This window comes from Nipponia nippon, unplaced genomic scaffold (assembly GCF_047370975.1).
Source record: "Nipponia nippon isolate SJK-2023a ecotype South Korea unplaced genomic scaffold, ASM4737097v1 scaffold_8, whole genome shotgun sequence".
Taxonomy (NCBI): domain Eukaryota; kingdom Metazoa; phylum Chordata; class Aves; order Pelecaniformes; family Threskiornithidae; genus Nipponia; species Nipponia nippon.
The window spans coordinates 38,258,341-38,274,770 of NW_028262402.1; the positions used below are offsets into that span (position 1 = coordinate 38,258,341).

At 41.3% G+C, this 16,430-nt stretch overlaps 2 protein-coding genes across 6 annotated transcripts in view; one reads left to right on the forward strand and one right to left on the reverse strand.

The window, feature by feature from the left end:
* Positions 1–8,791, reverse strand: NMRK1 (nicotinamide riboside kinase 1). 5 transcript variants are annotated; one of them, XM_087741362.1, is made up of 9 exons: positions 8,777–8,791; positions 6,186–6,245; positions 5,678–5,768; positions 4,965–5,013; positions 3,345–3,516; positions 3,195–3,266; positions 2,072–2,178; positions 1,008–1,097; positions 1–652 (listed from the first exon to the last, which is right to left on the reverse strand). In XM_087741362.1, exons 2-9 carry the CDS (start codon positions 6,212–6,214, stop codon positions 636–638), a joined length of 627 nt encoding a protein of 208 aa, XP_087597488.1. In that variant the 5' UTR covers positions 6,215–6,245; positions 8,777–8,791; the 3' UTR covers positions 1–635. The 5 variants fall into 5 exon arrangements, with proteins under 5 accessions (XP_087597488.1, XP_087597487.1, XP_087597486.1 ...); XM_087741361.1 differs by lacking the exon at positions 8,777–8,791 and adding an exon at positions 8,195–8,525; XM_087741360.1 differs by lacking the exon at positions 8,777–8,791 and adding an exon at positions 8,195–8,525 and having other exon boundaries at positions 6,186–6,274.
* OSTF1 (osteoclast stimulating factor 1) overlaps positions 8,545–16,430 on the forward strand; it is a 21,040-nt gene continuing 13,154 nt past the window's right edge. Inside the window, exon 1 of the mRNA XM_087741359.1 lies at positions 8,545–8,726. Within this exon, the coding sequence (XP_087597485.1) occupies positions 8,693–8,726 (34 nt within the window). The 5' untranslated portion in view covers positions 8,545–8,692. The remainder of the gene's footprint in view (positions 8,727–16,430) is intronic.

Consider the following 16,430-nt stretch of genomic DNA (forward strand, 5'->3'; position numbering starts at 1 on the left):
TTTTTAAATATCTATTCCCAACTGCTCCAAACAATACACAACATACAAATTACTTGACAACACCACAGAGGTATTTAGCAAGTCTAAGTAAAGTGCAGTTATGATGTGTTCAGTAACAGCTTCAGTTACTTGAATAAGCGGTGTAACAGCTTATACAATCTCAAACTTACTATTGCCACAGCATATAGCTAGTTCCTATAACCATGTTTATCAGTGATTAGAAGCTCATAAAAATGTTAGAGGTAATCACTGTCATTCCTGTATGAACATTTCAAATTGCATTCATCCATGTTCAAATATGCTTATTAATCCAACAGAGCTGCATCTTTATAGGTTTGTACACAAAAATGTTTATCTTCTTTAAAATGTATTCTTTAAAATGTTTATGTTCTTTAAAATCAATCAGATTTACAGATCAGCCAAAGCATGACTTATTGAAGAAATTCTAAAGCATAATGCACTGTTGATACTACTCAACAATATCTGAGGCTTACAGAGTTAATAGTCACTACAAATCCACTTGTGTTGTATGAACTACTATTATGGGCGTACACATAACATCTGCTCAGTTGCTTGGCTTGCCAAGTATGACAGTCTTGGGGTTTTCAATTCGTACCAAATGGAACCCAGGCGTTCTACATTACCTGCTGATCTAAAATAAGAAGTACACATTTAACCTGTAGTATCATTTCTCTGTTTGCACATGACATCATTTTATATTAGAAACTAATACCACCAACACGTCTGCGTTCATTGATGTTTTGCCCCATATTCCTTTTTTTAATTATTTTATCATTAGATAACAGTGGATTCACCAATTCTTCCAGAACATCAGTTACAGCTTATGATGACTTAGAGTAAGGGGCAAACATGTATAAGGACTGTAATACATATATATGGGGAGATACAGATCTATATAATTCTTGCAGTACTTTCATATAAAAGGATTTGCTTCTTGTTAACTTGGAATGGGATAAGCAGATTCAATTTCCAGTAAAATTACTTACTTCCTTCCCTCAGCTTTTTTAATTCCTGTATTATATCACTATACACACAGGATAAAAGCTCCTCTTGGGATTTTGTTCCATCCAAATAAACTAAGACAAAAGAAAAAGTTTTCATGAGTTCTACACCAGTTATCTGTAATAGCAGTTGGCAAAGTTTTCAGTATTCCTATGGGTGCAATAAGAAGAGATGAAAAAATAAAAAGCAAGAACAGTACCTCCCTTTTAGTCTTTCCCAAATTCATTTTATATGTTAAAAAAATAACATAATGGAAAAATATTCTAGTTAAGAATTAATTTACAAATTGTTGTGGTATAAAAGTCTCCATAAGGGCAGTTGTAATAACACTAGGATGCTAAAGAAATGCAATAATTCAGCAGAAAGGTTCCTATGCAGTGGAAGATCTCAGGTTCTTCCTCAGCTCCAGAGTCTGAGCAAGTCAGGGCAGGGCACTGTGGTTCCCGCTCTCACTGCACAGGAAGAAGCGGTGCCCCAGTCTTTGTGCTGATGAAGCAGCCACCTGACTTCTCTTTCCTCTGGCCCCCACCCCAGGAGCAGGCACTCCAAGAGCTCTACAAGTGTGAACATCACACAAGCTCATGGCAGCGCCCCATCAACTGGCTCAGCTTTGACACTGCTCATGCAAGACTGGTTACTGTACTGTGTACAAAAAGCACCTAGGAAGTATCTTCAGCTTATTATAGGACTTCAACCAGGAATTTAATTCTGTTCTGAAGAATTCTGCCAGTCCATCAGCTGTCATCTCAGAAGCTCCCTATTTAGCCATACGCATGTATGGGCACATGCACACACAAACTAGCTTGTTAAATGGACTTAGTAATCAGAACATTTCTATTTTTAACTTCATAATTTTCATTATTAAAAAAATAAAACAAAACCCCATAGACTTGAAAAATGAACCAACGAAAGGTCCAAACCTACTGCCCAAGTGCCACAAAAATATTTGAAGAAAACACTGTCCCATACAAAAAACCCACAAGCCAACAAAAACTGCGCAAGTGCCACACTTAAGCATTTTATAAGTTTAAAATTAAGGATACCATACCAACGTTACTTGCATTCTCTTCCAATTCATTTTTATATTTCACATACATGGGCCACACGTGTCCATCGAAGTACCCCGGTGTATCTGCTGGCTGATAGACTCTGGTGCTACACAAAAATATATTTGCTTTCCCATGCAAGTTTTACATTTTTCCCCTAGCATCAGCTGGTTTAATAAGAGCATCTATCCAAAATAAAAACAGGCTGGCAGGCTGCATAACTGTTCAAGCAAAGGAGGTTCCTTTGTTTTAATAAAATTTGTGATATGAACTCTTGCTAACTTACCTATTTCTGCCATTCAAATTACATTTAAGACAACGTAAAATGATTTTTTTTTTAATCGAAAAAGGTGTTACGTATAAATTAAGCTGTACTGAAAGTGTTACCAGGACAAATTACTTTTTTTCTTTTTTTATTGGGTATAGAGATTTCTCAAGTTTTAAATGACTAGCGGTTTTGTCTAGTCACTTCCAGCCTGGACACTAAAGTCCTTTAAAAGTGAGTCTAATGAAAAACCAAGAAAGTGGAATCAACAAAAGCCACTTGAATACAGGATTTCTTCAGTCAGCCAGCAGATTCTGACTTCGTGCACATGTATTGCTCCAAGCACGCAGTATTGCTCCAAATTTGGAGACAAGTCAGACACTGGCTCACTAATCTAAATCAGATATACGGTATAACAAATGCACAGTCTAAACAAAGTGTACACTGAAACCACACATGAACATTGTTACTTTAACAATAATCATCATGTAGCTGTATTCAACCAAGGATAAGACTGCTTAGTATTTTGTTAACTGTTTCTCATTTTAAACATGGTTTAACTCCAATATGCAGTCAATATAAATAATTTATCTGGACAACAAATTCTCTTTTCAGTGTTTGTAAAACACATAACATTTTAATATCCCTGTGCTCTAAAATGCAAGCCCCACCCCCACCAATCTCTGCATACTTTTGTTAATGTTGGTTAAATACCCACACAGTCTTCCCTGGGAATCACAGAGGACAGATGATCTTAATAGCTGACATTTGGCAAGCACTGAGGAAAAGCTAGTACAAAAGAACCACTTCAGGTTAGGGGTTACGGTGACCCTCTGTGAGCAATAACTGAATGATCTTACCTCCTTCTCCTTTTGCACTCCTCATAGGGAAGGGTTAAAAAATATCTTCTATTCCATAGTTCATTAAGCGGCCTAAGATAATAATATATTTAGTTCCCTCTTCCTTTTTAGCGCAACTTTTAATATACCAGGTTACATATTACTGCTTACTCATAATTGTATAGCAGAAAGCCTTCAACAATCAAAATATAAACATCTTCTGTATTTTTCAGATTGTCACATGTATTCGGCGGCTCTTCTGTAACAACACCTGAACTTGCTGGGCTTTTCATCCATTTGCGAATACTTTTCACCATTTCATCCATATAGAGGGCATCAAGTACTAGATGCAAACAGAAAGTTAGGCACCTCTTAAAAATAGAGAATAAAGAAAAATAAAGAACCTTTAAGTACCCCTAGGTTAATCAGTAAGAATCAAATAATCTACATACCCGTCTAAATGAAAGGGAATGGGATTACCCCAAAAATTCTCTCTCAACGGATGTAAGTAGTTCCATGTTTGCAACTGATGATACCCTGAAACTAAAGTTCTCCCCAGGATTGGGGTGTTTCTGGTGAGTGTAGTCTCTCTGAACTCTGTGGCATCAAAAAGTGTGTGAACTCACTTCACAGCCTTTCCCTTGACAACAGAAACTGCAGAGACAGTTCTCCTATTCCACAAAACTTGTAAAAACTTACTTACCCTGAGACTTCCACCCTTCTGTCAGTTGTCACTGACACAGGTGAAGGGAGGGGCGCTCAAAATTCTTTGCTTTGGGTTTTTATTGGGTTTCAGCTATTTGGAGGGTGGGGATGTATGTATTAGATTGAAAGGAGGATGGCATACAAAGCAAAACAGCACAGTGTAGCACCTGTTCTTGTCTGTAGACATGTAAGAACATATCAAGTAAGTACTGAATGGTAGAGAGAAGGCAGCCTTTGGATAACATAAGAGGTACTTTTAAAAGCAGCATTAAACCCAGATATTTGAACCAGAATGTCCAACAGTCCTGCAGTTTCACACTCCAGTTTCATTAACTCTAGAAGTTGAGCCAAAGACTGCATAGCTGATAAACAGTCAGTTTTCAGATATGGTTTAAGGTTCTGGCCAATGTTGCTGAGTAATACATTTTGCGATCACTGAGTATCAACAGAGATTAGCTAATATTCAACTGTTCCTAACTTGATATGACCTGAACCAAAGCATTGCCCTAAAGCGGATCTGGATCTAGGATTCTGTAAGACTAAATTGGCACATTAACCATAAGCTTCAAAACACTTGGTCTGTATGCCAGATCTGACATGAAATAAAGGTGTCAGGATCAGACCCAAGTTTTGACCGATTTGGAATATGACAATGAAAGAGCCTCAATGGTGATATCCGATGAGATCATTATCAAAGTGAAAAAAACAAAACAAAACAAAACCAAAAAAAATCATTACTTAGAAAGTGATGAGGTTAAGCTTATGCCAGTGCTGCAAGCCAAGACTTTCCACTGAAGAGTACCATTTGCTACTGCACCAGGTACAATTGTAGAAATAGAGGAAAAGATTAAAAAGAGAAAAGGAAGGGTCAAACACTAGCTTGAGCTACTTACTAGTTCAGCAAGTCGTCTTATTTATCTCAGTGACCTGAGAGAAACCGAGCAAAGGATTGCTCTTTAACAACCGTTTGTTTACTGCCTTGTTCAGATGGGAAGAGGGGCAGAGGGTGGAGGGGAAGAAGTGTTGAAGCTCAGCACAACAGAGTTTGAGTACAATGTTCAAAAGCAACACATCAAAGTTACTGACCATCATATAGCTTAAATCCACGTTCATCTGTTTCTACTTCAGACTCTGGCTGAAGGGAAAAAAAAAAAATATTTTCAAGGCTGCTTTTATGACCACTTTCACAGATATATACTCTTCAGATACAAACATAAGGCTTATACACTTTTGTATCCCAACTGATTAAATTTATCTTCAAAATTAGACTGCTGTATACAACTATTAAAATACAATACAAACACTTTATTTAATCTAGAACAACAAATTCTCCAAATCATACTTCTTAAGTTCACTAGAGCTTTACTTCAGAAATAAGAACTGCTTTACCCTCCTTAACAAACAATTCCAATGTCAATGCAAAAGTTGTTTTTCTGTTTTGATTTGGGAAACAAAGAACTACCTATTGCTGTATGGGTGTAGGCTTAACACAACAATATCTTTAATTCCATTAGCACAAAGTATCTTGAAAATGCATCAACATACACCTGTTCCTTATTTGAAAAGGGTATCAAAGAAGACAGTAAACTTCTTTTTGCTGAGTATACTCAGTGGTTTAGGCCACTGAAAGTTCAATTACCCAGTGCTCATTTTATTTCTCTTTCTCATGAAGTTACAATTATTTTAAGCAGCATCAATTTTAAAAGTGTATCAATAGGAGAACTGAAAAGAGAAGAAATGATATTAAAACCTACTCAAGCCTACTTTTACCTATCAGGTCTTTCCATCAATACTGTTACCTTAAAGAAGTCATCTTGAGAGATTATATCACAGTTGGGAAGCATTTTCTTAAGCTTTTCTGCCAGCGTTGTTTTCCCCCCATTTGTTACACTGAGTTAGAAAACATAGTAAAAACTGCATCAAGACAAAAATCTTTTAAACATATGTACAAGCTCACACACACATTTCTATATAGTTAGCGTAAACCACAAAGAAACAATCTAAAAAACTCCCAAAGTTTATTCACATTAAATACTCTCTACATCTAGAAATTTTCTGGCAGGTTCCAACAGCTTTCAGACAGTAAATCTAGCAGTGCCAATAAATAGGTTAGAAAGAGGTGGTACCGGAGGTCTACAACAAAGAACAATTTCTTAAGAGTTACATGTCACAAAATGAGACAATTATACATTGCATTTGTAATCTATTTTCAAAAAATATCCATTTGTAAATAGAAATGACATCACTTCATTCTGAAAGGAAGACCAGTCTGGAGCTGTAGAGGAAATTTAATTTGCTAATACTTACCCTCCAAGGCCAATAACCAATACTTTCATAGTTTGTTTTCTCGTCAGTTCTTCCTTTTCACTGTCAAAGATAGTAGCCAGTGAAAACTCCTAATTCAGCAACACAGAAAGCAGCTATTGCATTAAGAAATACCAATTACAGATAAGACTTATTTTATGTCCTTTTTTTTTCCCTCCTTTTTGCAAAGCTACTGTCAGAACCTCAACTGCTTCTTCTAATGCTAACAAAAAACCTGCAACATACATGCCACATCACAGATTTCAATGTGTTTTACCTTAGACAGTATTATAATCATCTGGGGAAAACTTTGAGAGATGCAGTTCTATCACTATTAATACCACAGAAGTCCCTAAAGAAAAGCACAATCACTAGCTCAAGCATTAGTGGTATAAAAATGATGAGGTAAACAGAAGCTGTGGTGGCAAAACAAAAAAAAACCTTAAAAAAAGAACTCAGTGATGTGCTGAGGAGAAAGATGTTTTAAAATTTTCATTAAAGGTTGTAACGAAGAGGAGGAGCAAGGGGAAGAATGTTAGTTTTCAGCTGAGAATTCCCTGCAGTTTACCATCCAGTTACCTGTGCCTGCAAAGGTATGGTGTAGAAGGACAGGTAGTAATGGGGCTGCTTCTCGTGGCAGCAGCACTAACCTAGAGCTCGTCAAACCAGTTTAACATTTGTCAAACATTGCTTTCCAAGAGCACACACCAATTAATAACTATTTAACCACACACAAACATCCTGGTTTTCACCTGCTCTGTCCTCCTAGGTAACACTTAGGGAGGTAAGGCCTATGACACCTAAGACCTGAAAGGACTGAGCAGGTAACACCACCTCCCCTCCCCAACAAACAAGTATCTGTACCATACTAGAAAAAAACTGTTACAGGGCATCACTATGAAAATAAATCCACACTATTGCTGTTAAAATCAGTTCTAGAGATACACAGAGTCTGAAATAATAATATCCTTTTGCATTTGGTGCAACAACTAGAAGTTCAACTGTTTCAGAGGTCTGTGATGCGGTCTTTGCACGGTTGCTTTTTATATTTTTTTCTGTTAGGACTAAAAATGAAAAAAAAAAAAGAAGACATAGTGATTAGTCCAAGAGACATCGCCAGTATGGTAGCCATTGCTCTACAATGGTGCTACAGTAGTTGGCAGTGGCAAATTTTATAAGTTAGCATGTGAAGGTTTTCTAAGAATATTATAAATCTCAAGTTCAATGATACATCGCACGCTTACGGTGTCAGCTATCTTTTCAAAGACTGCAAACAGATAATCTGTTCTCAGGAAGTTGCAATACTCAGTGCATTAAAAAAAAAAAAAACAAACAACCCAAACCCTGATGCTCTTTTCTAAAAATCATCAGTAAGGTTTGTGTTCCAGCAGATTCACCTTTGTCCCAAAAAAATGCTATGTAACAAACTAAATAACATCTGGACACACATGCTGAGCTTTGGACTCTTAATTTACGTCATTGTCTATATGAAAGTTAATCCCAGCTTAAGGCAAAAAACAGCAGGATGGAAAAAACCTCCAACTCTTCCTCCCCATGGAGTAATGTATGACACAAACTGCAAAGGCAAATTTGTCACCGATGTTGCAACACAGAAATCCTAAATTACTCTACCTGGGCGCGGTTTAGCATCTTTAAACAGAACACAAACCCATTACAACCCTAACATAGAGCTGCTATCACCCTGTTTTTAAGGGCACGGCGTGAGAGAGCGCCGGCGGGCGGCGAGAGCCGCGGCCTGCTTCCTTCCAGGCACCACCACACCGCGGCAGCAGGCGTCTCTGCCCGGCACCAGACCCACGGGCCTGGGCTGCCGGCGGGGCGCGCCGCGGAGCCCCACACCTCTCCCAACGCTCCAGCCTCCCCGAGGTTAACACGCAACCTTAAGCACTGCTTAAAGGCAGCGGGAAGAAACCCTCCCGGCCGCAGGGCTCCCGCGCAGGCGGAGCCCCCACCCCTTACGGCCAGTTACGGAGCTGTCCAAGGCGCCTTACCGGGCGGGGCGGGGCGGCGCGGCTCCTGTCACACGCCCGGGACGCGGCACCTCACCACCCGCCACTGCCGCCCTGCCTGCCCGCGCTCCTCGAGCTCCGCCGCTTCACGCGCCCCGCCGCTTCCCCGCCCCAGCCGCGAGCCCCCATTGGCCGCCTCCTCGTGCCGTTCTCCCTCCCCTCCGGCAATCGCGAGGGGAGGGGGAGAGAGAGGGGAGAGGAGGGGCGGGGCCTCGGCGCGCGCGGGGATTGGCTGGGCCCCGCCCGGGGCCGGGGAGCCGCCTGCGGCCGCCAGCGGGGGGCGCTGCCCACGGCACCCGCCCCCCTCCCCCCGCCCTTCCTTCCTCCTCCTGCCGCCGCCGCCGCCCGCCGCGCACCGCTCCCGGGAGCCCGGCGAGGGCTTGCGCCGCCGCCCGCCCCGCCCCGCCCGGCACCGCCCGCTCGCAGGCAGCCGATCGCCGCCCCGCTGCTTCCCCGTCCGCGCTCGGGCCGGCCCCAGCCATGTCCAAGCCGCCACCTAAACCGGCCAAGCCAGGTAAGGGAGGGGCCCGGCGGCCCGACCCGCCGCCCCCCCGGCCGCCTCACCGGCCGCGCGAAGCCGGTGCGGGGCGCGGAGCCGCCCGCTGCCTGCTGACACGTGGGCGGCTTGGGAGTCGGGTCTGGGCTGTCAGAGCCGGGAGCCCGGCCCGGGGGGAGGGGGGTAGGGCCGCCTACCCCGTCCTTTCCCCGCTCCGCCGCCATTAACCTCCGTACCGCTTGCTGGGTGGCGGCGGCGGGGGCAGCCCCTCCCGCGGCCCTGGCGCCAGCGGCCCCGCTGGAAGCGGTCGTGGAGCTGCCCTCGGCCCGCAGGCGTCGTGTCTGGGCGGGATGCCGCGCCCGCTCCGGCTCGGGAGAAGGTTCGAGAGTTTCCCCCCGGGGCAGAGCCATCAGGCGGGGACACCCCCCCCCACACACACACACCCCCCACCCCACTCCGGGCTGGCGCAGAGCACCCTCGCACCGGCCGCCCTCGTCCCAGGCGCGGCGCGGCCCAGGGCCGCAGCCGCGGTGCCGGTGGCCGAGCCAGCGCCGGCAGTCGAGGGGCGGCTGGCCTAGGCTGGGCTGCACGGGAGGCCTCTTCACCTGTTCGGAAACAGGCGTTGAAATGCTCTCGGGTTTGCCCCGTGGTTGCGTGGGTTAGCAATGCATTCGTGCGTGGAAGCGGTTTTACAGTATAGACCCATGCTACATTCTTGGTCCGTGGCATCCGCTGCTTTCCTTTGTAGGACTCCCAGCGGCCAGACTCTCAATGTGTCCTTTGACATTCTGGTGCAAATGTGTGTGTGTCACCCCTTCCCGTGCATTTAGTCGTCGAAGCATAGATTTTTATTCCTGCACCCTTGTCAGATAAATTTAGTGCAAACTTAGTTTCAAAAAATCAATGCCAGTCACAGATTTTCCTAAAAATATGTTGAAAAACCATTGGAGGTTGCACGGTTTTAAACCTTTGAATAGAAATGGCATCCTTCAGGTAAACATACATTATTCTGTCAAAATTTAAGCCATTAGGTTTAGGGTTTTGTTTATTTAAATAAGGAATTGATCTGGAAAATGCAATTGCTGTTTATCATGTTTGCATATCATCTCCCAGTTAAATTCTTACTTTAAAGTTAAAAATTCATTGTGAACATAATTAAGTAAATAAGACTAGTTGATGTCTCCCAAAATACGATTATCTGATCCCTAAATACATCTGAATTTCAATATTTTTCACATTTAGAATAGTATTGGAAATACTGATGTTTCTTAAAAATAACTAAATGCATAACCTAATTGAGTATTTTAACTAGGCAGCTTATAAAACAACTTTTTAATATGAAGTCAAGTAAGTGCAAACCTGGTTTAGACCATTTACACCATCAGTCTCGACCTACGTACAGAAGCAAAATCTGTTAAAGCTCTCTGAATGTAGAGCTTCATCCTTGGAAGAATTTCTTCTGCCCTTCAGTTTGCTAAGTCTCTTTGAAAACAGCTTACTTGAAATGAAAAAGACTGATGTAAGCATTGCTGTTGTGGACTCTCACTGCAAACCTGTACTGAGGAAATCTGTGGGCTTCTGAAAGGGTGTGGTGTTGCTCTTAACAGCCAGATATGTAAGAAGAGTAGATTTTTCCAAGGAAGTTGATAACTCAGTTTTCTGATTTGGAAAAAAAGGTGAGTTAAATTTAACCTAAGATTCTTAAGGAGTTAAAGGCTCTAGCCCTACCTAACCTGCAGGAACTACCAGACTAACTCAGACGTGTTATGTCTAATACTAGTTGTTTCTCACTAGTTTGCTGGGGTGCGGTTTTGTGCTGCGCTTGACCTGGTAAAAGGCAGGCTGCCCTTAAAAGGACAGGTTCCCTACCCCCTCTACTCCCCCCCCCATCCCCTTTCCATTCCACTTAGTGACATGACAAGCTGGATCGGTGCTCTGACTTTTTATGTTAGGTTATTTTTATGTCTAATGAACTTGCTGAGCTGGTTTACCACATGAGTGCTTGATGCAGCAAAAGGAAATGGGTAGAAATAAATGGCTGAAGAAGGAAGAGGAAGAGAGTAAGACTCTCTTGGTAGTGGCTTTCAGAGCTGATTAAGGGTAATGAGATTAATTTTGCCAAATCCCTAATTTTTGAAGAGAGAAGGTCTTACGGAGGCTATTGCGTTAATTTTTTTCCAAGGCATTTTCAAGAATGGACTGTCTTCTAGCATACTCCAAAGTATTTCTGTAGTTGTTAAGTCTGGCTTTGTTCTGTCTATAATATCAGTTATGCCTATGGTACTGTCATTGAATCTCTCAGGGTTATAGATGTTAAAATGTGCTAATTAAAGACAGATAAATATAGGAACTGCATGTGGTGAAATAGTTGTTACAGCAGTGTAATGGTGTTTCTTTTGGTGGCTTTTGGACTGCAGCTGGTGGAATGTCTTAGTGCATTTGATCCAGCTGTGTTAATTTTTCTTCACTGACTATTATCAGGTGTCCAGTCTGTCAGCTGGGCTATAACCTGTGTCAGGGAACAGCAAACCTGCTTGCCTTGCTGCTGAATTGTTACAATTCAAGACAGATAGAAGAGAAAACAAGACATTGGTTGCTGTGGTCCTTTCTTCCGTGTTCAGGAAAAAAAAAAAAGTGCAGGCTAGATAGAGATGGAAGGAGATATAGCAGGTGGCAGGGAAGTGAAAAATATTTAGTAAAATAAATATTCATCCTTTTTAAAATGGTGAGTGTTCACTGTTCATCACAGGAGTGTTGGACATTAGAGTTGGATGGCTAGATAGTGCTTTAAAAATGTGGGGAAAAAAAGGAGGTGCAAAGGGAGAAAAACTAACTAAGCTATAGTATTAAGTGTGATTTTCTTCAGTACGTGTGAGCATTTTATCTGACAGAAGGCTCTTCTATTAATCCTGCGGCATGCATAGCACATTAAGATTTCAGTTACAGAGAGATGGTTTTGGCATCAATATATTTTAGACAATCATCTCATATGTTTGTCAACACTTGAGCTAGTATTTTGGGGTCTGTGGTTAGCGCTTGAGTAAGGGGTCATGATTGTTTTTAGAGGCTTTAGAAGGCTTTTAATTTCTGGTGTTTTGAGACCTTTTTTTATACAAGTGCCTAGCTTTGCTTTCTTGAGGCTCTGTATTATTGTTTTCTAGCTGTATTTGCTATTTAGACTTGCTATTGAAGATACAAAGGATATTCTGAAAATAGCAGAAACTTTCTTCTCTGTCAGCATTATGCAAGGGTAGTGTTTCCCTTCCATCTTTCGAAAATTCTATTGATGTCTCAAACTACATTATTCTTTGCAGAGTTCATACACCTCTTAAAAATACTGTGTCTGATGTTAATCCTATCTATAAAAGTCACTTATTATGTCCTTTGAACTTGACAAGCTATACTGGCTTCTGCTAGTTGTATCCCAGAACAATGCTCTCTGTCTATTACTCATTTTTGATTAGAGCCTTACATAGTGTGCAGCAACAGCTTTTGGGGAGATGGAAGTGGTATGTTAATATTTTAAAGAAACTTTACTTTCATATTCTCCAGGTAGAGGAAGGTTTGTTGATCCTGACCTAGAGTCCACACAACATTCACATTTTATGGAGAAAGACCAGTCTGTCACAAGGAAATTACAGTTTTAAATTCCAGTTTAGAGGAAGGGAGGCAGGAGGAAACATAACATATGTAACATAAAGGATTACTACCTCAGAGCAGGTCTGTTGACTTTGCAGCCACTAGTAGCTGTCACAGTTAAAACAGGATTCTGAACATAAATATTTAGTTTGAATCACAGTCAGGTTCACTTCACCTGAATTCTTATGTAAAGTAGGAGCTGTGACAGCATTCACAGGAGCAGAAGACCTACATTAAGTCACATGCCTAAGGTCTTAGCAGGAGGCTTAAATTCAGTTTAGGTAGTGATGGTTTGGGTTCCTTCTGTAGTCAAAGAAAAGTTTCTGTTAACCAGGGGGATGTGAGCATGTGAATGTGGGGAGTTACTCTGCGATCATCAGCTCTAAGGGGAGAAAAACATCAGAGGAACAATTAAACAGTTCCAAGTCTGATTTCAACAAGAATTTTAAACTTTCATTTCTGACCCCACACTCTCTTCTTACTGCAAGCTGCTGGGGCCGTAAACAAGCTTCCTACAAGTGAAAGCATTCTGTATATTTGCAGAAATAAAAATGGTAAGAAGTAGAAGATTTCAGCATCAAACTGTGCCAGTCAAAATTGATTTGTGAAATTGTGTTCACATACATCTTCCATGCGAATATTCTTAATACTGATTTTCTGTAAACAAATGCCATTTGTTCCTTCCACTCCAGGTGCTGACTGGTGCGGTCCATGATTGTTCCTGAACTACCCCAGTTTGTCATCTACACTGGCACCAGTCTACTCTTTGCATTCTTTTCAACATGTCCCTGAACAGATTCCTAGGCTTTTTTGTTTGTTTGTTTAATACACCCTCCCCCCTTCCTTTCCTCTGATTTGTATGCCCTGTGTTCACTTCCCCTTTCTAACAAGCACTACTTAGAAGTGGAAGATGGTTCTCTAACCAGTGGGGACTCCGCTTTTTTCTGTCTCAGTGGTGGCAATCCTTAAATGCTGTGTTGTACTCTGTTGTGTCTCTGTGCAAGATCCTGTGAGCAAAATGCCAAAATACAAGCTGCACTCCTGTAAAACATATTTCCACTACTTTTATTCCTGCTTGAAGGTCTGCGTGTAAAGCACCTTATTTTCCAGTTCCTAAGAAGCAAAAAAAAATGTTTCAGTCTGGCCGTAATGTCCTTCTAATAAAATTGTGCATCGCCTAAGAGACATGCAGATAATAATGTGAACATGTCTTTGCTTACTAAAGCAAACTGCAAGCATATCACAAATTATTCTGATCTGCAGCTTACCTTTGATATTGTCACTTGACCAAAAGATTGCGACTTCGAATTGCTTTTGTTGCCAGGTTGTGTAATTCCTTTTCAGGTTTGTAGGCTAATGTTGAGGAAACAAACACACTGTCCTTTTGCCACCGCGCTTTCTGCGAGGTCAGGCAGAAGATGCCTCTCACTTATTTCAGAGAAATTCATTTGAACATGTATCAAAATTCGTATTCCCAGTTATACATGTAGAGGAGACTCTAAAACCAGCATAGGCCATGGAACATGCAAACTGTCCTTTTTCTTCCCCACATCCCAGATCTTATGCATATTTTCTCTTTCTGGTCTGTTTGTTACAGATGGGGATTCAAATCAGTTGCTTTCAATCCGGTTGGTGCTAGATAGAGTACCTGATTCTCAACTGCTGCTCTGCAGCCTTATGGGAGCAAGGAGGAGGATTGCTGATGACGATTAACCCAGGATTAGCTTGAACCCTTATAGGAGTTGATAGACTTGAAGTTTTCTAATGTATCTGTAGATGACCATGGCCAATTTTCTAGAGCACAGAGATTATCCCTTTCTCTGAGTTATAGGCACTGGTAGTGTTTTGTGATACCCAGTGAGTCTGTTTATCTAAAGTAAGTGAATTATTCTGATTTTTATGGTAGTCTAGAGCTGCTCACTCTAAATATAGCTATTGAAAAGATGCTGCATCAGGATGAATATCTGATTTGTAGAACCTTGTTTGCATCAATGAGATTTGATTGTGTCTGTCTATGGCAGGCGAAGCAGGGTGTGAAATGCTAACAAAAGACTCATCAGTCCGCTGGGGCCAAGCCTCGGTAGCTCCTGTGAGCATTGGCTTACTGCCATGATTATTGTCTTAACTAAAATAAGTGGCTCTTGCACTAAGTACTTTTTTTGGTTGAGGAAGTAAGATAAATTGACAGCTAATGAAATTGCTTTCCCTCCCCTTTGGTGCTGGAAGTTCAGCCTAACTCAAATATCTAAACAAGTAATGCCATGCAGGGATGGATGTCCCCGCCCCCCTCCTTTTTTTCTCCTTTTTTTTTCTCTTTTTTTTTCTTTTTTCTTTTTTTCCTTTTTTTCTCCGCCCCCCCCCCCCCCCCCCCTTTTCCCTTTCTTTTATTTCTTTATCGGGTGAAAGCAAACAAGAGGAAAGCAGAGAATGCCTTGGTGGCAAGTTAAGTAAAAGAGGGGATTTTAATGCTAGTGTCTGTGGTGGTATAGAGAAGCTGGGGTAAAAGAACAGAAAGGAAGTGGGAAAAAAAGCATCGCTGTGAGAGAAACAGTAACTACTTGTTATGAAAACACTTAACACTTTGGAAACAGTCTTCTGTTAATGATACTGCAATTAATTAAAAATAAACCTCAAAATGGCTAGGAGGAAATAAAAAGCTTCTAGTCTTTTGAGAAAATGGTCTTTTTTTTTATTACTTTGTATTACAAAGCACAGCAGTGACCTTGTTTCAGTTCAGTACATATCAAAAGCTGCATTTTTAAGATGTTGTTACTGTTTAGCATCTCAGTTTCTTTACTTTTATGCACTTAGCTGGGAGAGGGTCATATTAGACATCTGAGTTGCCTGTTTCCTTTCTTGATAAAAGCAGGATAAGTCTATAGGAGAAGTTATCCAAAATAATTTGAGGGGTGTGAGGTCAGTCCAACCTGATAAAGACATTTGTTTTATGTTGCTGGTTCGAGAGAATAGTTAGTTTGACTCCTTTACCCTGTTGTGTTCCTGGGGGAGGGTTTGGCAAATTGTGGCTTGGGGAGTTTGTATGCTAAGAATATTTGTGTCTGTTTAGTATGTGTAATAAGTTATCTTTTTTATTTGTCAGGTAGTTGTCTTGCAGATGTTTAATGCAAATTCCATGAGAAGGGAAGACAGCCTTGTGGCTAAAGTATGGGATTGAAAAGAAGAACCATTTAAATTTGTCCCTGCGCTTAGAAAAAGATTTATTGTGAGACACATCACTGTGCTGTGCCTCCATTTCCTTTGTTTTCAAAAGGGATACTCCCCTCATTAGTCATGCTGAGAATAAAGTCATTAATGTTTGCCTGGTGCCTTGAAATCTTAAAAAGGTACATGCATCTTCTATATTCTGCTTATTTTGTCCTCTAGAAGTACATGGTGGGGAGGTGCAGTCAGTCAACTTTAATACGTTCAAATCAGTGCTAATGTACTAGTTCTCCATCTGCCATGAATCTCACAACATGGTCCATAGTGGAGAGATGATAGTAAGGGGGAGCATGGGAGGTCCTCAGGCACTTTCTGACTTTTTGCTTATTCCAAGGGACACCCACCAATGCAAGCTCTAAGTCTGTCTGCATGCCTAGGGGTGGCCATTGCTAGATAAAAGTACTTCAAGTGATTACAGGTGCTCATGTGCCTAGTAAAATACAATTTGTCGGTATTTGCAGAACAGGGATGCAAGTTTAATGTGCTCTTTGCATCCTTACATTTAGCTATTTTAAATCTTCTAGACTGATTTTTTGCATTAAAATTTGGCACAAATATTTGCCAAGCCAAGTGTTAAAGGCCTGTTGTTCTTAGCTCTTAAATGCAGCAACATAACCCGGCTTAATGTCTGTTTATCAAGAAATATTTAAGAGATTGGTGCCAGTAATGAGTAGTGTTTAGCTCCCATACAAGGTGCTGTAAAATTAACATTAACCAGACCTACAGTTCTATAGATGCAAGTCTCTACTTTGTATTTCATCACAGGAAAATGTTTTAGAATGTGTTGTGCTGTGTGTGACACCACAGCTTGACATTTGGGGAAGTAACTCTCTGTTTCAGTTGTACAGAATTAAAAAAAAA

Coding starts and splice junctions, on each gene's coding strand:
- NMRK1 (XM_087741362.1), bottom strand. CDS start 6,214: ATGAAAGTATTGGTTATTGGCCTTGGAGG. Junction 5,014..5,677: donor CTCAAGATGACTTCTTTAAG/GTAACAGTATTG, acceptor TTTTCCCTTCAG/CCAGAGTCTGAAGTAGAAAC. Junction 3,267..3,344: donor TTTCTGCTATACAATTATGA/GTAAGCAGTAAT, acceptor TTATTATCTTAG/GCCGCTTAATGAACTATGGA.